The sequence below is a fragment of the Eurypyga helias genome, unplaced genomic scaffold (assembly GCF_000690775.1).
Source record: "Eurypyga helias isolate BGI_N326 unplaced genomic scaffold, ASM69077v1 scaffold27, whole genome shotgun sequence".
Lineage (NCBI taxonomy): Eukaryota > Metazoa > Chordata > Aves > Eurypygiformes > Eurypygidae > Eurypyga > Eurypyga helias.
Genome location: NW_010263475.1, coordinates 104,856 through 130,826, shown reverse-complemented (window position 1 = coordinate 130,826; position 25,971 = coordinate 104,856). Strand labels below are relative to the sequence as shown.

General features: G+C 45.0%; 1 protein-coding gene across 1 annotated transcript in view; it reads left to right on the top strand.

The window, feature by feature from the left end:
* The window catches only part of LOC104512871 (kalirin-like), a 269,469-nt gene that overhangs the window by 147,144 nt on the left and 96,354 nt on the right, over nt 1-25,971 (top strand). The window contains 2 exon segments of the mRNA XM_010156032.1: nt 7,469-7,543; nt 20,428-20,542. Coding sequence (XP_010154334.1) covers nt 7,469-7,543; nt 20,428-20,542 — 190 coding nt within the window.

The window sequence follows — 25,971 nt, the reverse complement described above, 5'->3', positions numbered from 1 at the left end:
TGAAGGCCATGGGAACTTTGTCAGTCTGCGCGTCTGTTTGGATGGGGCACGCTGAACCCTGTCAGAAAAATCAGAAAGAGGTCTCTGCATTAAAAGAGAAAATGTGCAGATTGTTTTTAAGCATGGCGGCAAATGTAACTGCTTTGTTTGTTTGGGATTTTTTTTCTTTTTTTAGGGAAGTCACAGGCCTTGGGACAAGGATCTCAATTGGCCTCTAATTAAAGTTGCTTTCTTACTGTCTGGCATGAAATCCCCCTGAGAGGCAGATGTTTGCAAAGCACACTTGAGGCACTGGCATATGGTTCCTTTGTAAGGCTGGCGTTTCAGCAAAGTGCCTCCTGAATGTTGTACATAATTAGATATTTTTTTATTTATCTTCTTTTGTCCCAGAGAAGTTACTGGTGGCTGGGGACCTCCAGAATCCGAGAGGGAGGCTTTCTGAGAGATGGATGGGAAGCCCTAATCACTGATACGTGACAGGTGCTGACAGATGCCCTGCTGCAGCTTTTTGGATAAAGCCTGTTGACTAAACCAGTGCCACTTAAAGAAAATTATTCTAACTTACACAATTTAATAGAGGATGAAACTCTGGGTACCCAACCCCTACTACTTCACCGAGGACTTGCATCTTTCTTACAGGAATCCATCAGCAGGTCTAAACTTTTTACAGGGCTATAAAATTCTGAGGAATGTTTCCATAAGGAATCTAACTGTAATTGAGAGGGGAGTGAAATGAAAAGAAAATACTCATGCACACTAGACTTGGGTAGAAACCATGGCAGTGCTTAAAATGTAACTTCAGATTACAAATGCCCCATAGCTCTTTATTAACACCATAAAAGACTGTTGCATCTGGGTGGTCACTGAAGTGCAGGGCAATCTACAGCACGACACTTAATGACTAAAAGCTCAAGGTGCTGAATACACTCATTTCCCTCTGGGGCGCCCCATCCATCCATTGCACACTTAAGAAATACAACACAGGATTTTGTGTCAGATGACCTAATTTTTCCAATTCTCTTAACTTCTCCTTTTCCTGCCCAAAAAGTCCTTTCTGTGATCACCAGAGCAAGTCTTTCCTACTGTCAGTGCCTCATTTTTGCCTATCTACAAAAGTATACTGCAACAGTTCCCTGCCTCAGAAAGGTTTTTTGAGACAAAATTAATTGATGTTTGTGAGGTGCTTTTGAGGTCCGTGGACCTGACTGTGCTTTACTAATGTGGGCAGTCATTACTTCCATTCTATAGAGAGGAAACCTAAGACAGCGCAGTTAAAACAGCTTGTTCAGGATCACAAAGCAATTTAGGAGCAGAACCACAAATAGAGCCAAGTCTTTTGACTAGCAGTCATATGTGCTATCCACGGGGCTACCTGTGATATCTAATTATTTTTCTAAGGGTAGGAACTGAAAAATCTCAGCCCAATTCCAAAGTCCTGATGAAATTGAAAAGGAAATGCATGAAAGATTGACTCACAGTCATTGCATTCTCTTAGCATCTCTATTAGTATATGTTTAAAATGAAATGAATAAAATCCCCCACGGCTGCAGATGAAGCAGGGCCTTCATTGCAGATTGTGCACTAATTCGGTATTCTTCCGATGCTTTGAACGGTTTTGTGTCACGTATGAGAAGGCAAAACCTGGCTGTTGGCTTAGGTGGGACGCACAGGGTACGATGTTTTAGGCGTCAGATGCTGAACACAGCTTATTAGAGGCCACATGTGTACAGAGGCTAATGAATTTGCATGCTTGCTGCAAGGGGCTGTATCTTCCCCGAAGCCTTGCCTATTCTTTGGCGTGTTTTCAAGCTGAGGCTACTGTTTAAATGTGTGGACATTCAAAGGCTGTGCTGGGAGGCTGGATGCTGCCAAGTACCTCGTGGAAGGAATAACAATCTCGGCGATTAGCAAGCTCCCCCAAAGCCCAGCCCTGCCTCTCTTGGGCAGGGGAGGGAAGGGGGCTGTGCTGACAGTGTCTGTCCCTTTGCAAAGGTTCCAGTAGTGGGGAATCAGAGGGACCGACCTGTCACTGTAGAGGGGCAGAAAAGCAGCTGGACCTCTGACAAGCACTGGCAAAACTTAGAAGCCTGTAGTATTGCCACCCAATTCCTGTAACCAGAAGGATGTTCCAGAGAGCAGTAGTGGTGTATAATTAATAAAATGAAGGACAGAATAAGGAAACAGAGAGAAAATAATATTAGTCTTGGACTGAGTGTAAGTATTACACATAGAGACGACATTCATCTTTTCATGTTAGAATAAATTCAGCAATGTAATGAGCGTAATTTTGTCTCAGCTGGGATAAAGTACTTGGCATGTGGTGCACTGGGATTACTCTTCCATGCAGACAATCTATTTGATGGTTCTTGTAACTCTTGAGGCTATTGTGTGGGTCTGTGTGTCAGTCTGCAAACTTGATCTGGTGGCATAAAACCATTTACGCTGCACAAGACCATCAGGAGTACTAGGTGTCAGATTCACAGCAGATTTATGGTTGGATCCTATATGAGGTACCTGTGCCATACTTTGCATACCTGTATGTCTATAATCCTGTGTTTATATACACTCATACAAGCAGAATTAAGTAGACTTCAACCACAAGGGTAAATGCTGTGTGGGTCTTCAGTTATATAGCAGGAAAGCCATCAGAAGTCTACGGAGGTCCCCATGATTATTTCCATTTCCATTTCAGAGCTGAAAGCAGGCTCTAGCCCCGGCACTGGATGGGGTGAGAAACACAGCCAATGCCAGCAATGCTTCCATGGAAAACATCAGCAATGTCCGTGTTGGCTTTTGCTGGTCTGCTCAGATGAGTGTTGCGTGCAGAGACCACGCTTACTGCTTAAGGCATGTTGGGTGCAGTCAGTCTGTTTGCTGCACTCATTCGGTTAGGAAGGGCGGACACGTCAGGAGCATCCGGTGAGAAGTTCTTGCTTGAGAAAGCGAATCTGGGGTGGAGGGGGCAGCTGCCATCCTTGCCCAGGGCTATGGTGCTGGTCCAACCTGCCTTTCACCCTGTCCCTGCCACACTCTGACCTCCCGCCCTAGGACTACAGATGTTTCCTGTGAGGCCAGGTATTTCTTTTTATTGGTTATTGAGGAGAATAATAGCCTTTGTTAGTGAAGTATATAGCTCTGGGTTAATCTTCAGTAATGGTTGGTAATGTTATTTACAGATTAATTTTGTATTTATTTTCTGGCTAGTACTGCCTTTAGATTCAATTCAATCCTTCCTTCCTTCCTCTGTCAAGTCAAAACCTGCTCGTCTGCTGCCTGCAGCAGGGAAGCGTGGCAGGAGAGCCTTGCAGGCTCCTGAGGGGGCTCAGGGCACTAAAATGCTCTTTCTTTGCATCAGGGATCAGGCTGTTGTCCACAGAGGAGCGATCGGCAGATGCGGGGTCCAGCCCCATTTATCCCTGCCAGATGGTGCTAAAAATGCTAGTCTGGAGCACATGTTGCTTCTATTCAACCAAATGCTTGTGCCATGCTGTGGCCTCTCTGCCTCTGAACCACTGAGCCTCAGTCAGCAAAACACTGGCAGCAAAGGCCCCTGTAGCTCTTGGCTGAGCCCCTCTCCGTGGCCTGTAGAAAATCAGAGAAATCAAACTCACAGCCCTGCGGGGACAGACAATAGCGTGCGGGAAAGGAAGGAAGGGGTTAAAGAGGGTTTAGCACACACAGAAAGTAAATATTTGAGACAGAAACGCAGAAAGAAGGAATCATGGCGAGAGAAGGGCAGGAGGAGGAAGCAAGAAGTGTGAAGAGAAGAAAAAGGAGGATTATATTGTGGCAGAAAACAAAGGGATGGTTGTATGAGAAGACCGTTGGGAAGGCACTGGGGAAAAGAGGGTTCAGCTCTGCACAAACTTAGGGCTGACACTGGACAAGTCAATCTCTCTGTGTCTCAGTTTGCAAAGGCTACAGTGAGAATAATAAAGTCTCCTTTGTTCTGCCTCTCTCTGCTCACACCAGACATCCCTCCTGCTTGTACGTTGTGGAAAGCCAAGATGCTACCATACTGCAAACAAAAATAATATCCACTGAGGCTTTGAGGGAAAGAAAAAATAAAAGAGGTAGGAAGGCAAATAGGCTATGATAAACCTAGGAGGTAACTGCTCCAAAAACCAACGTGGGGAAAACAAATACAGGAGAGGCCTTTACTGAGGGAAGAAGAAAGAAACAGTATGGACCAGATTAATCCTACTGTTGCCTCCTGGACTCCAGTGGAGTTCCTCGAGGGATGGGTTTAGCCCAAGGAGTTCAGTTTTGTTTGGTTAAAGAAACTTCATGCCAAAGTTTTTAAATAGTCAAATCTGTTCTGAGAAGTATGAGAATGTGGGCTGCCTTTCCTGAAACATTGCATGGGACTTGGGATGAACAACTCCCGCTGAAGGCATCAGGAGCCAAGTGATTAAGCCCCATGCAGTGCTCTGACAGGAGGCCTTCTTGCCTACGCATACTTTTTTCAGTATAGAAAGTATTTCCATATTTCTAGCAGCTGATCTTTATTTGAAGCCAAGAGCTGCATTTTTTCAGATTAGAGCTGAAGCTTTTCTAGGAAAAGCCACTATGGAGCAGACCGTGGGTCCATCTAGCCCAGGATGGTGTCTCCAGCAGAGCCCCTGCACTCTGCTTAGAGAAAGAAATCCTAAAGCCTGCGGGGCTCTCTCCAGGGATAATTTATATTTCTATCCAAGAGTTAGAGTTTGGCTTCCACTCTGAACTCTGTAGGCTTATATTCTTTCCAAAACTCTTGCTTATTTTATTAATCTTTACAGTTCCCTGTAGATGTTTCTTGTTTGCCGATCTCTAACCCGTTCAGGAAGCCCCTTGAGCTGCTGGCCTCCCTGTCCTGCGGCAGCAAGTTCCCCAGCCCAGCCGGGGCATCTGTGCAGAGAAAAAGGCATTTTCTTTTCTCCATCTCAGGTTGGCTGCATTTATTGTGGAAGCATGCCTTAAGCTTCCCATCTCACCCAGCTGCCTTCTCATTACAGCATCTCACCTAAAACTGTGAGCTGCTTCTGCCCCGCGGGGAATCCCTGCGAGGAGATGGGCTGTGCATCTGTGACACTGCTCTGTCCTGAAAGGCGACTCCGCCATCCGGAGGATCTGCTTTCATTTTTCAGTGCTTCCAAATTTACAAGAATACATTATTCTGTCAGCGGCTCTTGCAGGCATGGGGTGTTTTCATCTCGTGTCACGGAGGAATAAAGGTGTGTGGATAGTCACAGTGTCCCTGCTATGTAGCTAGCACAGTAAACCAGGGCATGGTAAAGGCGTGGGGGGCTGCAGGGTGACTGGGACATGGCACCCTGCGCCCTGCACCTCTCTTTTGGTAAGGAGGCGATTGCACCGATCAAGCTTCTTTGCCTACCATGGTGAGACTTGCACGTAGAAGGACAAAAGGAGCACTGCTGTGTAGTCTCATCCTTCTGATGAAGGCGAACAAGCAAACCAGCGCGTGGACAATGAGCAGCATGGCTCCGTGTTCAGCCTGCCCTTCCTTCATCCAAATGTCCCCTCTCCTTCTGCTACAGATGGGCTGGTGTCTTACAGCAGTAGGTGAGAGATGTAGGGCAGGATACAAAGTACAGCCTCCATCATCATCTAGTCATGAACTGGCTGCATGGTTGTATTCTCAGGACTCTGTGGCAAAAAAATTCGATGGTGCTATGCAGACATGGCTTTGGATCCAGCACGCAAACAAACAAACTGAATGTATTAGAAACAGCTGGGGAATAGGATGAAAATCAGCATTATTAGGGGTATGCTTATAATAACTTATGAACTGGGGAATGCATCATTGCTGCTCTGTGCTCTCCTGGAGACAGATTTGCTGTTGCTTTTGGAGCCCTTATTACAGGCATTGGTTTTCCCATTTATGCATCCCTTCCCTCAGCCCTTGCTGGAAAACCTGACAGTGTGCTCTTGTAACTGCTAAAGTGAGGATTTTTCAGGAGTTGGAGCGAGCTCTAGAAGCAGTAGCCATGGCCTCATCTGTGGGTCATGACCTGCCACTTGGGTACATCACCCCGATGAGGGGCATTGCTTTAGGCACTGATCTACCTTCAGGAGTTTCCTCCCTCATCCTGAGGGAAGTTTTGCAGCTCTTGGGAGTTTTTGTCAATTCTCTGTCTGTAGGACAGGCTCACCGTTTTCCAACTCCTTCATAATTTTCAAGGGTGACTGACCTGTCTGGGGGGATACCGAGAAAGATGAAGCTGGCAACACTGTCCCCATTCATGTCTTTTCTTGCCCTTCCTGTACGTAGTCAGGACATTGGGGCTGCTGGCAGCAAGCTCCTTGCCTGCAGCCTGCCCTGCTACAGATCAGGAGGTCACCATATTTAAAAGTGATGCATTTTTCTCCTGGTCTCCATGTGGATTACCTCCGTGAGTTGTGGTTCTTCCTCGTGGGAAAGTGTTTGAAGTTGTCCTTCAGCCCCCAGTATAGTGGGCTCTAGCTAAGCAGTCCTTACTGTGTTTTACGTATACGAATACCGCACCCGCCGATTTTTTTTTTTTGTTAATGGTCACTAAGACTTCAGTTATGTATAATGTTTATTGCACAGTTAAGTGACTAAGAATTGACTTTGCTGTTTCCCTGACAAATTTAACAAATACTGGCCAAAACTCAACTTGCACTGACACTGCTGATCTTGCAGCTGGAGGAATTTGGCCCAGTACTTCGCTTCAGTGTCTTTGAGCCATTGTGATGTGTCTAGCACATTGGCTGTTCTCGTTTGCTTCACGGTTGGATGAGTTGCATATATACAAGCTGCTTGAATTCCAAACATTGCGAATGGCTAAACGGTTCCTTCCTTTGGTGTAAGAGCTAGCTATAGCCTGGGATCTGAGAGATTATTCTTGTTAAGAGGTTAAGTTAGTAGCAAAGTCTAGTATCTTCAGAGTGCACAAAGTCCTGCTTGCTGGAACACGTAAAGAATTCACAACCAGGACTAGTTTTCCTGGTCCCAAAATACTTCACTGACACTAAGTGCTCTTTAGGGATTTCTCAGAACCGTGTTCCAGTGCCTATTCAAATTGCAGTTACATTGGTCTTGGCTTTGCATTGAGTTACATCACTCATCCGTGTGCTACTTTTCACAAGCGTAGGCTCAGCCAGTGAGCTTGCTCATCTTCGGGAATTGAGTGTCCCAGGGGTGACACCTGAGAGCATGTGGGGACACAGAGAGGTAAATCTGATTCCTTGCTCAGAAATTATTAACCTTTCAGAACCTCTGAAGGGTAAACCGATGAGCTAATTCTCTGTATTTTTTGTTTACGAACACATCTCTATTGATGTTAATGTTATTTGTGTATCAGCCATTAGGGTCTGGCTGTTGGTACTTTATGTAATTTAGAGACTTTCTCGAGGCTGATTTTGAGAAATATGAAGTGTCGGTGAAGCAGGGAGAGAGAACATGCTCTCTTCTAATGTGGCTTTCCTGTTTTCCTTTGTTTTGCAGGTTCTTTTCGAAATGATGGCTTAAAAGCTGCTGATGTCCTTCCTATACTAAAGGAGAAAGTGGCCTTCGTGTCAGGTGAGCACATCTTTTCTGGATCCCTCCAGCCCAGCACGAGCACTGCCTGCTGCATCCTGGTCCTTATGGTATTGCAGAGTCATGAGGGACCAGTCTTGTGTTTGGACTTTGTATTACTTAAATCAGCTCTTCTGCTAAGGAAAGGGCTGTACGTGGAACAGGGCTACCCAGTAATACTCAAGAGTGTTAGAAAGTGGCCCATGGTGTTTTTCTTCATATTCTGAGAAACAGGTAAATGGACAGGTGGCATGAAATGCAGCTTCTGAGCTTCAGCCCAGACCTGTGCTGTCTCAGCGTTCAGCATGGTTCAGGGATGTGCTTGGGGTTCACCGTCAGTGAAGAGCATTGATTCCCATTTGTAAGAAGCACTCAGATGTATAAATCACTGGTGTTTCATTTGCAATCCCAATCAACTTACAGTTAAAAGCACCATTGTTGCTGCATTTACTAATAACTCAGATGCTCAAACATCTCCTGCAGTCCTGTACAAAGATTTACAGCCTTCATTAAGGAGACAAATCTCAAGGAACTGGGTGTGGATGAGGAGTAGAGAATATGGAAATGCCTTGGATGATATTGTTTCTGGAGCGAATTACGTCTTGTCAGGGAGAGGGGGAATAGGAAGTCTGAAGCAATCATAATCTTGCATGAAGTCACTTAAATTGGCAGCATAAAACTGGGGTATTTCCAGTGCCAGCGTTTCTGATGATTGCAAATCATTCAAGTTGCTTTTGGTGATCTTCCCTGGTGCAATAAGAAAACCTGCATCAAAACCAGCCCACCCCCTTTTTCGCAATCTTTGCTTTGTTTCCTTCATCTCCACAGCAATGCTAACTGCAGAGGGGAGGAGAGCAGCAGCAAGGCCGTTAGGTGCCTGGGTTTTTCCTTCTCAACCCTCTTCCTGGGTGCTGGAGCAAGGCCCATAAGGGTGGGGCTTGCCAGCCTGCTGAGCCATGGAGGTGCCTGGCCAGGCAGGAAAAGCTTTCATCTTGATTAATGGTTGGGATATATTCCCATATAGCAGCAGGTAAATGGCCCAGGGATTACGAATCCAGGAGTGACTTGGGCAAAGGATTTGCGGCTCTATAAACCCTAAACTTTCTGACCAATGACATGAAACTCCAGGGCGGTGAATTTTCAAGGAAGCAGGGACAGGTAGCCTGGGAGGAGTACAGGGAAGTTGTCTGAGAGGTCAGAGATCGGGTTAGGCGAGCCAAAGCCCTGACAGAATTGAACCTGGCCAGGGACATCAAAGCCAGTAAGAAGGGCTTCTATAGGTACATAGGGGGTAAAAAGAAGATTAGGGAAAATGTGGGCCCTCTGCGGAAGGAAATGGGAGAGCTGGCTTCCCAGGATATGGAGAAAGCCGAGGTACTCAATGCTTTTTTTGCCTCAGTCTTCACTGTCAAGGGCACAAGTCATACCCCCAGAGTCACGGAAGACAAGGGCAGGGATTGGGAGAATGGAGAGCCATCCATGGTCAGCGAGGATCAGGTCGGGAACACCTCAGGAACCTGAAGGTGCTCAAGTCTATGGACCTGATGGAATACATCCGCGGGACCTGAGGGAACTGGCAGATGAGGTTGCTAAACCTCTGTCCATCATATCTGAGAAGTCGTGGTGGTCTGGTGAAGAGACTGGTGTCTCATTCTGAATGTCCTGAAATATTTTACATGGTGGTTGTCTTTCACTGCTCCGAAGAGGAGACCGTAGTCATAAAAACACAGCGTAGTGCAGACTTGTTTGTGACACAGAGCTGAACCAGACACTCTGGGGAAGTGAAAGGAAGGAATTTATGCAGGGACCGTACTGGAATTTAGCGCTTGGCTCCTGCTGTTCCTTTGCATGGAAATGACTACAGGATCATTTGGTAATTCATGGAATATTTAATAACGACTTGTCTGGATCGTTTATATAGCCCCTTCCACTGACAGTGCCTGCATTCAGCTCTGAGCCAGAGGTTCTCACACCACATCATCAGCTCGTTAGGTGCTGTCCTGGCCCAAGCTTGCCTCGTGGGAGGGCGTTAAATGAGCAACGCCAAAGTGATCCCCCGGGGATTTGCACCGCGATCTGCTGTAGGCAAGGGACAGCTCGCTCCTCGTAGTCTCACCAGCCTCATGACTTGTATCGGCTCAAAATGTGCCTGTTCCTGGCACAGCTAGGTAGAGAGCGGTCCTAGGTTTTACACCTCGTCTCTACGGTGTCTGAACGCAACGACTGTGGGCAACAGTTGTCAGGGGCTTTTGCAGATAAAATGCTCTCAGCTTCTGGTGTCTTAGTGCAATAGCCCCAGCATCGCCCTCCAGCCCAGGGTTTAAGTACTGCTCAGTCTGCCCCTGGGTTGTTGTAATAAAGCAGATTAAAAAAGGGATTTGAGCACTTCAAGTGATGACTAGGTTATTTTTAATTAAAATGGAATAACTTCCTAGAGTATGCTTTGAGCACAGAAGAGAAAATGTTTGCCAAAATAGAGAAATCAAATAGCTGGACTTTAGAAGTTTTAAAAAAATGTGTTCTGTAGTTAGCACAGATTCTGGGAGCACATTGCATTTGTAATCAGGTTTCCTTGAAGAAAAGGAGATTTTTATTGAGTCTTCTTCAGAGTTTTATACTACAGTTAATTTTAACGATAACACTACAGTAAAGTTGTCAAGGGGGTTCTCCTTACACCAGCAGAATTTATCAGCGCACACACACCAAAATCTCAGCTGAGCATCTCAGTTACACAGCTTATTTCTTTTCTCATCTGCTGTGACTCACCAGTTCGTCTGTTAGCCCGTGTTGCAGCAGGAAGGCTGCAGAGAACAAAGGAGCTCCTTCAGGCAGGGGCTATCCTCTACCTTGTGTTTCAGCGGTGTGGATGCTCCACACCTGGACCAGGCAGAGCAGTAGGGCAGAACAGCGGAGTGACACCGGCTGCTGCCTGCTCCAGCGCCGGCACATCAGGACCTGCCTGCACAGCCCTGGAATCTCAGAAGAGCACTCAAGCTTTCAGAAGTGCACTTAATTTCAGAGTTGAAACACAGCTCTAACTAGCTGGGCACAGATTCATCCAGCCTAAATGCCGTCTGGGACTCTGTGCCTGGCGCTTGGCCTCGGCTGGCTCAGCCAGCAGCAGGCAGCATCCGCGTCCCTGTGCCGCAGGAGGGTTGAGAGGCAGATAATGCTGCGTTTTTTTCCTGGAACTGGACCTTGATTTCTTCCAGTGATCTCATGTATGAGCTAGACTTGAACCTAAGCAAAGTTCATTGTGTATGCACCTGAAAATCCCATCTCGGCACGCATAAGCAGAGAGAGCCTGAGCAGTCGGGAGCACTGTGCATCCCGGCTATCGCCGCCTGCTTCCATCACGGACCTCGTGGAAGCAGATTAAGCCGGGAACTGGCAGGGGGAAAGCTTTGGCCGCCTGCTTGTTGCCTAAGCCCTAATAAAACCTTGGCTTTGCATGGGTGCTGCACTGTGTTGCTTCCAGCAACAGAATGGCTTTGGGAACCACTAGGGAGCAAGTTACAGGCCACAGACGGGTTCTTGTGTTCTGAGAAGGAGGTGAGCGCAGAGGAAAGGAAATAAAACAGGTTGTAGATTATTTTGGGTGTTTGTTTTTTATTTTTTTTAATGAGAGGTGATGAAGTATTTTGGAAGCTGAGCTTTCCGAGGAAACACAGATGCTGTTTTAGACGACTGGTTTAACTTGGGATGTTGTTCAGCTGCGTGATTATATTTATAGGAGGTTTTCTGTTGATCGGTGCAACGTGTATGAGGCTCTCAGGAGAGGGAGGGAAGCGTGGTACCGTGCTCCTATTCCACACATGGAGCTTTTCATACACAGGCTATGAAAACCTTGTTAGTTGGCTAATGCTGTTTGGCTTGCGGAAAACATTTGCCCTTTCCCCACGTCTCACCCAGAAAAGTTTCTCAGGTTCCTTCCCAGCACTTCCCATTCCCTGGAGCGCTCGGAAGAACAGCAACGTGTCGACTTCTGTCTGTCACCCAGGTACCATCAGGAGTACAGAGGAGGAGGCTGTCCAGGGTTGTGAGAGGAGGCTGAGTGTGGAGGAACCGTCAGCAACAGACAGAAGGATGTAATGAGCCTGGTGGGCTGCTGCAGCTCTGACCAGCAGAACTCTGAACGCGTGTTCAGCAAAGCGGGACGTTCCTCTATGGACTTTGGGCAACATAAGCCAGAGGGCAGGGAGGAGTGGATGTGGTAACGGTACCGCCATCTCCACCCTTCAAAAGCCACTGTCCCCAAGCCCACACGGGTGTCTTGTGAGTCGGGTCACAATGACGTCTGAGCCTGAAGGGAAGACTGAGAGATTTCCCAAAAGGTCTTTCAGAGGAGGAATTTCAGTGAAAATTAATCAGATGAAAGCACAATTTGCAATTAGGTTTCACTAAATGTAGGCCTCCAGGATGAATCAAAGAGGAAGGCTCAGAGGGGAAGGCTCTGACCTTCCCAAAAACATGTCTGAAGGCACCAGAGGTCACAGTGCTGGGGTACATGTGACCACATGTGGAGGGGCATGTTTTTCTTTTTTTTTGCGATGGATGAACTCCACTCTCCAGAGAAAGGATTAAAATGAGATCCCTGAGCCCTCTGGGCACCGCAAGAGTTGAGATCCAGGTTTCAGGGAGTCTCAAATGTTGATTTGTGGACACTGGAATTTGTATTGGGTTGGGAATAGAACTAACCAAAATATTTAATTTTTGAATTACATCAGCTTTTGTATTTGCCCCAAAAGTTTTGATTTAAATTAGAAGTTACCATTCTCCTCTTCCTCTGGAATGGAAATTTCAAATGAAACATCAACAATTCTTTTATATTTTGTTACAGAAAATGTCTTGCTTTTTATACCATTCCCTGATGTAGTTTGAAATCAACGGAAATTCCAAAAAGAGGAAATATCCTATTAGAAAAACATAGCATTGTTTGGCTATTGAATTTTCCTAGTGGTTTTGAGCCATCATGCTTTCATCTAGAATTTGCTGCGGCATTGGTGAAGACTTTTTTTTGAAGAAGAAAACGAGGAAGTTTAGACTGTGAAGTTTCCAGGTCTTTTGATGAGGTCTGAGCCTGCTGGGGTTTGTTGGTGTTTGTTTTTTTCCTTTTGTTTTTCAAGAGTGTTAGGTCATTTTTGAGGCTAGAGAAGAGCCTTTACCTATAGGGGCTGTTTCGATTTCCTCCTCGGGACTCTAAAGTTAAAACAGAAATCACAGTGTTTCCTGGGATTTCTGATTTCATTTACAGGTTGTAAATGTAGTGTGCAGAATCAGTTGCCGTATTTCTTTCCATATGTTTTAACCATAGCCATGGACTAAATTAAACAATTTCTGTGGAGAATGTCAAGTTACTGCCAGCACTTACTGTCCTGGCACTTGGACCACCAGCAGCTTGCCAAGATCCACCAATATCTCCTTAGAGCAGGGAGATTTCTCCTTTGTGTACTTCCTTACTTGGATGTGTGAGAGTAGTGACGCAGCCTGTGCTGCCTTGTGGAGAGGCGGCAAGGTTCACGTGCCTTACACAACTGGGCAAAAAATCAACCCAATCAAAATTTCTATCCAGAAAGACTTGCAAGAACTTATGGGATCGCAAGCCATTGATTGGGTGTCTGACCACCTCCTGGTCGATGGGTCACAGAGGATGCAGGGTATAGCTGCTCAGTTCATGACAGGGACTTTCAAAACAACAGTGAGAGGAAGGAACTGAGCCTGTGAAGCAAGAAGGTCTATATACATTCCATCTTCTTCCAGCTCACAGGGTTTTCTCGTCCTTAAAGACACAATGAACTTCATATGGCTGGGGGATCCAGCCCCCTAAAAACTGGCATCCAGCCATTTTTTGGGGTGTGTGTGTGTGTGTGTTTAATACCACTTCTTTTTTTTTTACTTTTTTTTTTTGGTGGGAAAATACAGGCTGTTTGAAATGGAAATCCTTTGCTGGGATGTACAATTTCAGAAACATTTTCATCTGCTAGTGTTTTCCAGCTCTGGGCTGAATTTCTTCTTAAAACCAGAGAGGAAAATAGCCTTCCGAATAGCAATTATGTAAACCCAGTAGCTTGAACTCTCCCCTGAATGTTCATTAATTTTCATGATCCTCTACTTGGCTGTAGCTGTTGAGGACTTACCTGCTGGGGATGAGGCAGAGCTGAGCAGCCAGTTATATCAAATCAGTTCATGACGTATTTCACTTTGCTGGTGAACATCAGAAACTTTGTCGCTGCTGTTTCTCTGTGTCCATCTCAAATGAGGAAGGCAACAGGGCGTGATCAGTGTGTGGCCTCTCTTTGTGTCTCCTTATTCTGTACAGCTTCTAGTGTTATGCCCAGTGGCATGCATTTGGAATGCCTGCCAGTACTGCCAGCAGCAGCGTGACAAGCATCACCATGTGCTGTTTTGTTACCTTCCCTTCCCCGGGGCAAAAGGGTGTGCAGTGAGCTGTCTTGTTTTAGAAGATTTGGAGTTTATTTTGTTTATTTTCTCTCTCTTTTTTTTTTTTAATATATACAGCTATCTCCATACACCTACGATAGAGGAGGCGAGATCAAAAAAACTAACTTGCAGCTGGGGTGAAAGGCAGTGAGGTTTGCATAGATGTGAGTAAGGGTCAGCACTGGAGAGGAGAGTACTGGTGCTGCCTTGATACTTCATGGCAAACCACCTTCTTCCAGAGAAAGAAATGGGCTCCTCTGGACTCTCTCTGGAAGTTTTGCCTTCCACGCAAAGAAGTTCTTCCTTGGTTTTAATGAGTCTCACTTGTCCCTAGTTCTGCTTTGCTGGGACAACAAATTTCTCTGTGGAAAATGAGACAATTCTCCTAGCAGCTTGTTGGCAAGTAAACATTTAAAATTAAAGAAGTAACCCAAAAATACTTTCATAAATCAGTGAAGGTTTATTTCAAGCCACAACAGGTCATCTCTTCACATCCATGCAGTGGCTCTGGGTGATTGTGGAACAAATTTCCCTGGTGGGAAATGGGATCCTCCAGTGGCTGTACTGAGCATCCGGTCTACAGCCTCTGATCTGCTCTGCCGAGAGATCTTCTGGTGGGAACAAACAGCCTTGGTTTTGGAGTCATTAACCCTAAATGTAACGTTCCAAATGTTTGCCGTTAGGATCTGATTCAGGCAATTGATTCTGGGATATGGGATGCTGCAATGAACAACACACCAGGATCAGGCCCTGATGACTGCACTGCAGCTGTGGTAGTTTTCAGGGCAGCTTGATGTGGGAGCTTAAATTTCCATCACGGTCACATTAGAATCACCTGCTTTGGAACCAGCTGAATTTGAGAATGGTCATACAGATAATCCTATATATGATCCTTACAACAAATCAGAATGAGTTTTAGTATAGAGGTCTGGTAGCAAGCAGACTCTGATTGAGCTCAGCTATGGTAGAGAAAGGAATATTATTTTAAGACTCTGTATACCAATTATTTGATACTTTGCTTTCCTAGGAAGTCTGTCATTTAGATTTAGAAATCCAGACTATATTGTTTGTCATTTTATTGAGGCGTCTGACATCAGTTGAGCTCCTCTGTCTCCTAGTTCTCTTCATTACCATTCATTTTTTTCATCATATTTTGGACTGAAATACCTCTTGAGGAGTCTTTCAGTTCCTCTGGAAACTCACTTATGGTCTCGGCAGGACTGCAACATCAAGATTGATCAGCTTATGATCTGCAGGGGTCAGATGAAGCAGCAGTAGACATCTGAACGGGGGCCAGAGATACTGTGTACTGCTCCTGCTTCCGCTGCTGATGCATTGCAGGACTTTACACAAGGTACTCGGGAGCCTTTACATGTGTGGGTATTTATCTGTGGTTAATCCTTGTGAATTCATGCTTATAAGGAGAGTGCCAAGGAGGCAGAGGGCTGGAATCCCTTAAATACAGATATGTGTAAGCAGGTAAGTATCATGTTAGAATGGCTGATAGAACTGGAGAGATGCAGCTTGAAAACAGAGCCCGATAAAATCATTATCTGTTGTATACAAGAAGTCTGCATTAAAGGAAACTGATAATTTCCTGTCCTGAACAGGATTACGCAGAGATGGAATTTCAGCTTTTTGTGTATAATCACAGATGGTTGTGCCTCAGAGCTTGAAATTGGGACGGCCTCTACATGGAGTTCACGTTAATAGTACCCTGGGTTGGCCAACATCTTGGCTTACCTGAGGGCAGTTGGAACCACCATAGGCAGAAACATTTGAGCCCACCACTGAGAAGATCAAGATATCAGTTCAGGCAGCTGCCAGGACAGGGATCTTGTGGCTGGAGTCCCTTTCCTCTTGGTTGCAGGCTTGACCAGAATAGTGGTCATCAGAAGGTCACTGACTGTTGCCTGCTTCCATGCAGGTTTTTTGAGGTTTCTTTATTGTTTTCTTTTAATGTGGTATGCGTCATGATGCCTTGTGCCATCACTGCAATATCCCCTGTATGATTTGTGGAGGAAAAATGAGGTAATCCTACTTCTGGGAACAAGTGCTGAATTTAGCAATGGTTTCTGTACAGGCCAGAAGAAAGGGAGATGGGAAGAACTGGCAAGCAAGCCACTGACAGGCAAGGTCATCAACAAAGGGTGTTGTAGGAGGAATGCAAGACACAGAGCTAAATATTTGTTCTCAGTGTACTTTGTGCCCTGAAGAACATGTGTTTTTCTAACTCCTTTTTCCAGAGCACTAGTAACGAGACCATCTGTTTGCCTCTGTAAATCAGAGCAAAGCCCATGAAAACCCACCTTGAAAAGCAATTAGAAATTATCAGTTGTTTGTTTTAGCATTTAATAACTTTAATTAGCAAACCTAATAACATGTTTGATTATTGCATCCCATGCCTGTGAGCCCAGTGGGAGGCAGGAGATGGGACATATTGATTGGAGCAATTGAGACTCTTCCTTCCATTTTTTTCATTTTAAGACATTATGCTGCATAGCGCTCTGAAGAGACTGCATGCATGTAAAATTGGTGTTGAGCTCATGGGTGATGTGGGGCAAGATTAGCCTCCTTGGGTAGATCGCTAACAAGCAGGGACAGTTTCAATGATGTTTTTAGTTGCTAACTTTTAGCTTAAGTACTCTGAAGCTCAAACACAGTGGACTAAGAGACAGAAAACCTCATTTCTGCTCCTGGTTCTTCAAGTGACTTGCTGTAGGATCTGGGCTGAATTTCTTCCCTTCTCTGTACCTCACTATTCCCCTCATTAAAATAAAAAGAAGAAGATAATAAAGAAAAGGAGAGGTGTAGACTCCCAGTACAGCCAATGCCAAAAGATTTTCTCTTTTAGTGGCTGTTTCTACCTGTCTGGAGGCTTCGTTAGAGGAGATGAGGGTCCTAATATTGGCATGTTAGGTGTCTAAAGTTTAATGACAGTAATATCCCATTTAGTCTGCCTAGAAAAGCTGAGATTTGCAGTTATAAAGTGTAATGGAAAAGCTGCATATTATTAGTATTTAAGAGAGCAAACCACAGTTACCGAACCCTGCAAGTCTTATGGTGAATTAAACATACCATGGTTTGTTCTGGAAGAAACCTGATGTTGCTTCATAAAGGCTCTTCATAAAATTGTAAATGATACAGGCATTCATAAAAATTAGGGATTGCTCATGAATAATTTGGAAACGAGTGGAGGATTTTAATATGTATGATGCACTTGCAATAATAATGTCACCCTATTGCTCAAACCATAGAGCAGTAGTTTTATTACAAATGAGAATCATTTGTTTCTAAACCTCATGTTTCTTGAGGTTTGCCCCATGTCTCCTTGTTCTTCTGTGCCACAGGACTAGAGCAAATCAGTCCAGGCACTTATTTATCCTTCCATCATCCAGAAACCTCCAACTGGGTCATCATGTAACCTTCCTCCTCCAGTGAGAATTAACCCATTTTCTGTGGTCTGTCCTGGTAGCTTCTGACTCTGCGCTAGAGCCTTATTTATCCTGCTCCCCTGAGGACAGTTTAGAGGATCTGTTGAGAGACGGTTTTTATCCTGAAGCAAAGACAGGACAGGAACGTTCTGGAACCTGTTTCCTTTTCTGTAGCAGGTGGAGCAGTGTTACTGTTAGTAAAAGTGTCAAGAACTTTCCGATTAAACTTTTTCAGCCTACCAGACTTCAGAAAAGCAATTATTTGTTTATTTTTCAGAGCTGACTTTGGTGGAACTGTAGGTGGGATCACAGTCCCTGGTCAGAAGCACAATTTTTGGTTCACCAAGCTGAGGTGAATGGGCACTATCAGAGCGATCAGGGCTGCTGGGCTGTGGGAAGCTTGTGACCCTTCCCAGGTGTTTCATATCCTGGGAGAGGATTATAACTGTGGGCTTGGATGTCTCCTGATCTCATGTCTTTTAGTGCTTTTCCACTTGGTAGAAATATTTAAATAATTGGGGATGGAGGAGGAGAGAGGTCCTGGCTGAATAGTGGGTAGGACTGAAGAACTGAAATGTTCTTCTGGGATGCAATTCAAGTTCAGGTCTCTGCTTCAGTGAATATCTGGAAGCTTTTGAAAGCCTTAGTTACATCTTGATATGATGGGAAATTTTTGAAAACCTTGAAAAGCTTCCTGTGTTGAAAAAACATTTCCCTCCAGCTTCAGTTACTACATCAGTTTGCCATTCTATAGGCTGGCTTGCTTTTCTGTTGGACAGATCATGCACGATATAATGATTTTGGTGGTGTTACGGTGTGTGAAATAATCTCAGCAAAGGGAGAATGTGCTTAACATGAGGAATTTTTAAATACATATATGGATATAGGTATGAAAATAAAAATGAGCCTATTTCCTTGTAAATTGAATCCTTGTTACGTTAAACCTCCGTTCTCGTGCTATGTGGCAGAGGCGTGGATCAGCCAAGATGACAACAAATTCTCGTGGACCTTCCTCACCTTCATGGTGTGAAGCCAAAGGCAAACATCAGGCACAGGTGTTTGGGTGGAGGTTAGGCAGAACAGTTTTTGTACTCTGTATGTACCCCTGGCTGCATGAGGCCTCAAAATGAAGATGGCATCTCTTGTTTACCTCTCTGTACCCCTGGAAAAATCAGACATGACCTGGCTCCACTGGACGGTTGCAGGATGTAGCCCATCAGGTATATAGGATCCATTGAAAACTATGGGAATTTCAGTGCTGATGGGTATTGGGGTGCACAGGGTAACACTGGCATCTCTATTTGTGTAGATAAAGTTTATGTCACAGACTTTGACCTGTATACTCTCCGGTGCTGTAGAAAACTCTTCTGACAGATCTTAGCAATTTAAATATATATATAATTTTAAAAATGTATGTATAGGAATTACCTTGCTATTTTTTACCCAGTTCTGTGTGACTCTGGTCATGTAGCGAGACAGTGTGCTAGAAGGTGAGCTTGTACCTATCGTGGCATCAACTGAATGGACAGTTTCAGAAAAAAGTGCACAGGGAGTGTGTTGTCAGATGGGAGCTGGACCTACAAGTGACTTTTCTGTTCTGTAAGCAGGGCCAGCTGGAAAACCTGGGCCTTGGGGGTACCTGCGTGTGTCTCAGCTGTTTGGTTTCTGGTTTGTCCACCTGCAGCAACTCCTGCCATAGGATTATTTAATCCTGATTTAATTCTGCCCAGAGCAGTCCTTTATCCTGTGATGATCCAGGATACTCTTTTTCCAAATGCACGTGTTCTCATCCTACTCTTGCAGCAGAGCCTCTTAGTACTCTTCCTACTGAATTAGGGTGTTTAGGACGCCTACACAAGTCATAGCCCCACCGAGTGCGGGCGTCCTGTGTTCTGCAGGAGGGAATGCAGCACGGATCGGTGCTGGAGACGTGCATGTCCTTGCATAGCTTTTTCATCTTGTTGACCAGGTAAGTTAGTTCAGAGAAGGACGTGATTTCCCTTTCTCAGGAGTGATACTTCTGTTAAAGGGATTATACTTTCCACTGACAAGTGCAAACTCATCTGCATTTTTACAGCTTATTTGCAAGGCCTTTGCAGTTTGTGCTAGCTTTTTGAACTGTAGCTTTGCTATGACTTTTTTCCTAACAAGGCAAGCACTATTTAACGACACAGAATTCCTGAAAATAATCCTGTGACAATATATGGAGGAAGAACTAAACATTGGGTGAGGCACTAAATTTCAGTTTCAAGCTTATTAAACTTTATTCATGGTGGAGATTAAATAAGGTGCTGTAGAATAGATTGCATTACCCCTGTATTTGTGATTGTATAATTCAGACTAGAGCCATTCCTTTATGGCTAAGCTTTTTGACAACTGCTGTAAAAGATGAAGTGCAAGACGCTGGCAGTTTAAAAGGAGTGGATTTTAACATAGGAAAGCTATGGGAAAAAAACAAACCTAAAATCATTCCAATTGCCAACAACACTCTCTAAATAGAAAGCGTAGGGGGCATGAACTTCTAATCAAAATTTCAATTTCTAATGAATTGCCAGATAGATTAGAATGTCTTATTGCATAAACATTACTGGGATACATCACTTCTAACCAGGGGGACTTTATAAACTCTCTGGCAATGAACGATGCGATACGCTGCGTAACAGTGAAAAATACTTTCACTTTGTTGGTGTTGACCAGTTTCAAACTACCCCCGCAGTAGGAGTTCATTAGCATTGCCCGCTTGGAATGGCAGTTATGTTAGATTTGACGGGATTAGGCGAAAGTCCTAAGAAATGCTAGTACCAATTTTCTTTGTGTGTTGTTTTTTTAATTTCCCCCCTTTGGAGCTCCAGCAAATGCAAGCATGTCTTCCTCAATTAGGCAAGCCTGAAAGCCGCAAAGACTGCGCGAGCTCTTGAATGTGCCGTAATTTACGTTTATCAATTCAGTGCACATAGTTTTTTTGACGTGTGCTTCCTGCCTGATTTTCTAACAATCCTTTATTTTCCGCAGGTGGCCGTGATAAACGAGGTGGTCCTGTCTTGACCTTCCCAGCCCGCAGCAATCACGACAGAATAAGGCAGGAAGACCTTCGGAAACTTGTGACTTATTTGGCCAGCGTGCCAAGGTAAAGCTAGAAAGAAAACACTTCAAAGCCTAGGGTGGACGGGTGGGTGGGGAACTTGTTCTTGGCGCTTGTTGATTTCCAAGTATTAACATTTAGTACCTTCAGTTCTTGAGACGCAGAAACAAGTGTTCCCTTCCTCCTCCTGTGTACGCCCCGATGGTTTTAGTGCACACGCGGCAACGCAGGAGTCCCAGCGCGGAGGCAGTGTCAGCAAACCTGGGCTTCAGGCTCGTGACAGCAGCGAGGAGCAGCTCATTTCTCCCATCTTTCTGCCTGGCTTTTCTAGAAGAGTGGGAAGGGAGGAGGGGGCTTAGGGTCCTGCAGTTAAATATAGCAAGCTGGAGAGAGCTTTGCTGTTGCTTTGTAATACCTTGTGGGAGGCTCAGGAGAGCTGGGATAGAGGAATGTGGTTGCTGGGATAGAGAGCCTGCCCCCTGCAAGGAGGCAGATCTTCCTGCTCCAGCACTTCCCAGAGCTTTCTCCAGGCTCAGGAAAGAACATGGGTGGACTAAAGGGGAAGCTTTCCAAGAAAGGGGTTTCAAACGCTTCTGCATGTAAACCAGGACCTTGCCCCACATTAGTCCACATGTGCCTCCTCCAATATGCAGGTCCAAATCCCTTTCCCAGAGGCGCTGCAGGGAAGGTCTGTTGCCAGTGCCTATTTTTCTTTACAAGCTTTGGGAGACAGTTTATAGGGCTTAGTGCCCAGGTAGGTGTTTCTGAGCCAATGTATAATGCCTCCAAGAGTACGAGGCTATGTATGCCCTCATCCAGCTTCCTTTCTCTATTTTCAAGCTTGCCAAAGATCCTTACCCAATAACTGCTGCACCAGTTATTGAGGTGAAGGTTATCCTAGGGTGAGTGAGGAGCTGGGAGCTGAGAAGAGAGGAGCTTTTCTAAGGAGCTGAGTTCAGGGTTGAATAACACACCCTGTGCCACCCAGGAGCTCCTTTTTTAAACTCAGGTTATAACATGTTAAACAGTGCTCATAATTTTGCAAAGAGTGTGAGGTTACCACCTGAAGGGCAGAGGGGTTGGCTGCACCTGGAAGTCAAGAGGTAAGGGTGTCAGAAATGCAGTCAGTTCCTTAAACATGAGATGTGCAGAGAGCAAAGGTCCCGGGTTTCGTATGGAAGAGAGTTGAGGGCTGTTTGGAGGCTCATCACTCAGCTGTGGAGAGTGAGGGGCAAGCGCAGCCACGTGTGCCAGATCTGCCAGAGCTCATTTCATGGACTTCACAAGTCCTCTGGCGATGCAGTTTTTGCTGTGTTGGACTTTTGCTCATCAAGGTTTTACTAATAAGCTAAATTGGTTTGCTTTTGTCCCCCCTCCCCTCCCCATTTTTTCCTCTAGCCAGGTCTATTTCCAGGTTTGTCTCAGGTTTGTCTGTTTCCAGACAGGTCTCAGGTTTGAAGATAGGACATTGCTTGGCATTGCAAGCAATTGCACAGTGAAAATTACCTTCTGACGTGTCAACCTTCATTCTTAATTGCTCTTCCTTCATGGAGGTGGCAGTAATAGTGAGATACATCCCTTCTGTTCCCCACTCTCACACAACTAAACCGATTAACTCGGTCTTTGATGCTGCATTTGGTTGCCTCGCTCCGAATCAGTCCAGCAATGTTTTGTCTCTCTCGCTGCACAAGCTGGAGGACAGGGTTGCATCCTGAAAGAGCTAATGCAAGACCCAGCTACTTGGCTCTCTAGAAACACTAAAAAAAATATTCCCCCCTCCCCAGTGCCCACTGCAAAGCCTTGTTCTGCCCTGGTAGTTGAAGCCTTTGAAGAACATCTCTCTAGTTATACCAGAGAACATTGTTTCCTCTGCGGTACAACCGCCCATCATGAAAATGTGCCTCACAGTGAGGAACTGGCTACTCGCAAAGCACTGTCATCAGTTTCCCGAGGATCCCCTCAGACTGGTTCTGCGGAGACATTAAGCCGGGTACTGTCTCCCGTTTGGGATATTGCAGATTGAGAGGTGTGGAGCAGAAAGCAGCAAGAGTGATCGAAGGTCTAGAAAAAACAGCCTGTCAAGGAAGGATTGAAAGAGTAGAGGTTGCTCAGCCTAGAGAATTGAAGAGAGTGAGAATGGTCTTTGAAAGCCTGTCGGGATGGTGCAAAAGGAAAGAGTTCATAGAGTTAGGACAAGAAACGGAAGGGAAGCTTAGGCTGGACATTAGGAAAAGATTTCTAATGAATTCTCTTTAGCACTGGAAGAAGTCATCTAATTTCTTCTTAAATTCCTCCATAACTCCACAGGCAGATCTCTGGCATGGGTATAAACGTTAGGGAGAGGGGATGATGAATCATGAGGTGATTTCTTTAGGTTCCTCCTAGTCCTGTTTTGCCTGCTGCCGCAGCTGTGAACTCAGCGCTGTAGGAGGGAAACGTGACCACCAACTTTGTGGGTTTGGCACGCGGGATTGTGTAACCTGTGTGGTGTGAGAAAATCCTGAAAACTCGTTTTCCCTAAACATTTTGTTCACTTTAACAAAGGGCAACCAGCAGAGCTTTCAGACTTACTTACTTTTTGGAAGCAGATATATGGAAGGAACAGTTTGAATTCATATCACCAGCTCCCAGTTCATATTTATTCCAAAATGAGTGCTGTAATGAACAACTGCATCAGCCGTCCACCAAAATAGTTTCATTAGCAGAGACTGAACAGGATGCCAGGATAAACTGCTCTGTTGTTCAGAGTGCTGAAAGGGGGAGAGTTTTCTGTGCTAGTTGAAAAAGTAGAAATCCTTCTTTAGGGAAAAAAGAGGGTGTAATTTATCATATTGACACCAGCATAATAATTCTTCCTTTATTCCCGGTGCAGTGGTTTCTGAGTGAGACGGATTGCTACCCACATTGATACTATCTGTCACTTAACCCTTGTTTTATATCTTAATGGAGGGGGCAGAGGTGGTGCATTGCTGGGAGCTTTGAGCAGGTATGAGATTGGTGATGAAATACGATGATAGATTAGGGTAAGTGAAACCAGGGTCTTGCAAGCAGTTTTCAAAGTTTCTGATTCAGCTTTCCGCAATTCCTTCTTCAAAACCAGAATAATAATGTGGGTTTTCTGAAAGCAGCAATGTGTGTGTGAGTCAGGGCAGAATAGTGGGTGCTTTCATGCAGCTGCGAGTCCCGGGCAGGCAGGTGCCGGCGGTCCGTGGGGTTTCCTGTGTGGCTGAGGATTCCCGCACCGAGGGTTCCGGCTTCAGATGTAGGAACGCATTTGTTCGTGTCCCAAAATGCTCACCTCGCAGTCCGTAGTAGCTGGGGTGCCTTAGGGGTGGTGGAAGATTCAAAAGCTTGATCCGGCAGTGTTGGGTAGCAGGAGGTTGCGAGTGGGTGTCTGACGCTGCGGACAAACGTGATCCTGGTTGGGTGCTGTACACTGGTTCTTTCAGGCATATCACGAGGTCCTTTTCTCCAAACAGTTCCACTATAATTAGTTCCTAAGAAACGAAGATGCTATTCATTAGACGTAAAGATAATTGCCAGGGATGCCAGGTTCCTACCACTCACCCATTTTCTGCTTGTTTTTACATCTGCGCTAACGCTTTACTAAGCTGTATTTCTGGTGAATCAGGATCGCTCCTATTTACATGCAAATTTAAAAATTTGGAGGGTGTGACTGAATCTAGGATAACACAGCGTTTATGACTCTGAGAGCCGGGGGGGAGTTTTCTGGCCTCACAGAGGTTTTATTTTTTAACACCAGTGCAGTGCCATCTATTCCGGTAGACTGGGTTTTGATTTATATGTGTGCAAATGAGACTAGCATCAGGCCAATCTCCTCTGTGAGCCCTTTGGAATTAAGAATTAAGTTATGCGTAGGCTATAGGAGGATAAAAAGGAGACAGAATATTATTAGCCTGAGTTATCTCCTCGCGTGGTGAAGCAATACGATGAAGGAAATGTTCTCTGTCAGCTATAGTGAATCTTCCAGCTGAACACATCAATCTGTTTTGGAGCCAAGATAAGCAGTCTTCTGTGCTTGCTGCAGAGGGGGAAACCCGAGATGCCTCGGAGGCCTGTATTTTTAAAGACGTCTACTTTTTATTTGTCCTCTGTTTAAAAACCTGATCAAATATTTCCCTGTTCTGGGGGACATCCAGGGCTCATAACAGCAGCAAAATGTTTCCAAGGGACAGCCCTGCGTGTTTGAAGAGCTCCTCAGAGCTGCCCGCGTTAGATGAAAGGTGCTAGGATCAGTAAAACTTAAGTGCCTCTAATAATTAATTCAGTGATCGGGGCTTTACAAAATTAGAAGAGTAGTACAGGGATGGCAAAATGTAGCAATACTCACCCACTCTTGGATTTATTTTAAGCTCTTCTCTGACCTGTGGTACTGCGTATATGAGCTCTTCTGGCCAGGAGTAGTGTGAAACTTATATTGTTGATTGATAGGAATAAAACCCTAGAGCTCCATTTTTTTATTACATGATCCTAGCACAAAAGAAGCTTTTGAGGATTTTTTTTTTCCCTGGAGGCTATTGTACATCTACAAAAATAACCATGTATTTTAAAAATAACACCAGAGACTTCATACTAATTTTAGCAATTAAATATCTGGTGCTGTCTACAAGATAATTATTCCACCATACGCTTGTGTCAAAATGCCACGGTAAAAAATGAAGTGAAGCTAATGAGGCTAATGGAGGTTTTGTATTTTCTTCAGATATGATTTGATTTTTTTGTTTGTTTTTTAGTGTTTAAGTGTATTTTGGAGGAAGAAGCTTATTAGGAGCATATAGGTGACATGAATGCTAGTCAATGTAAGAGCCTTTTGCCACGCAACAGCCTCCATGAAGCGTGGTATTGGTATGTAATGTTCTCACCATCATCTCTTAGGGATCGGGATCTGTTAGGCTTACGTGGAAATAGTTGGTAGTCTCACCTTGTGCTGTTAAAAGGCTTCTGACCACTCTGCTCTGCTTCCTGTGTCCCTTTACTGTCCACCTTGGGATCATGTTCACCTCTTGTTGGAGTTCAGCTCTTCAAAAGAGGGTCTCTGATTTCTTTCCAGCTGCAGTAATGACCCAGTGAGACATTTTCTTCCTAGATAGTGGACAGGCGCTGTAATTGATGTTGAAATTCCTCAGTAAATGTCTACAGCTGCCAGCCCTGCAGGCTCCTTTGTTTACCAGAAGCTGCTAGGAAGTGTGGGCTTCCTGGGAGTGCAGAGGGAGCACCAGGAGCTGTCAGAGCCCGGGCACCAGGATTTGTGAGAAAAGATTGAAGGTGCTGGGGCTGCTTAGGTTAAAGAGAGGAAAAGTAAAAGTGAGTCAAAACTGAGCTAAAGGAAACAATTTGGTCTTGGTGAACATGGTGAACAGGACAAAGAAATGGATTAAAATCATAGATTGAAGAAATGAAGCAGGTTTCTATAGCATCTCCATCTCGGAGACCCCGTTAGAAGGCGTATTAGG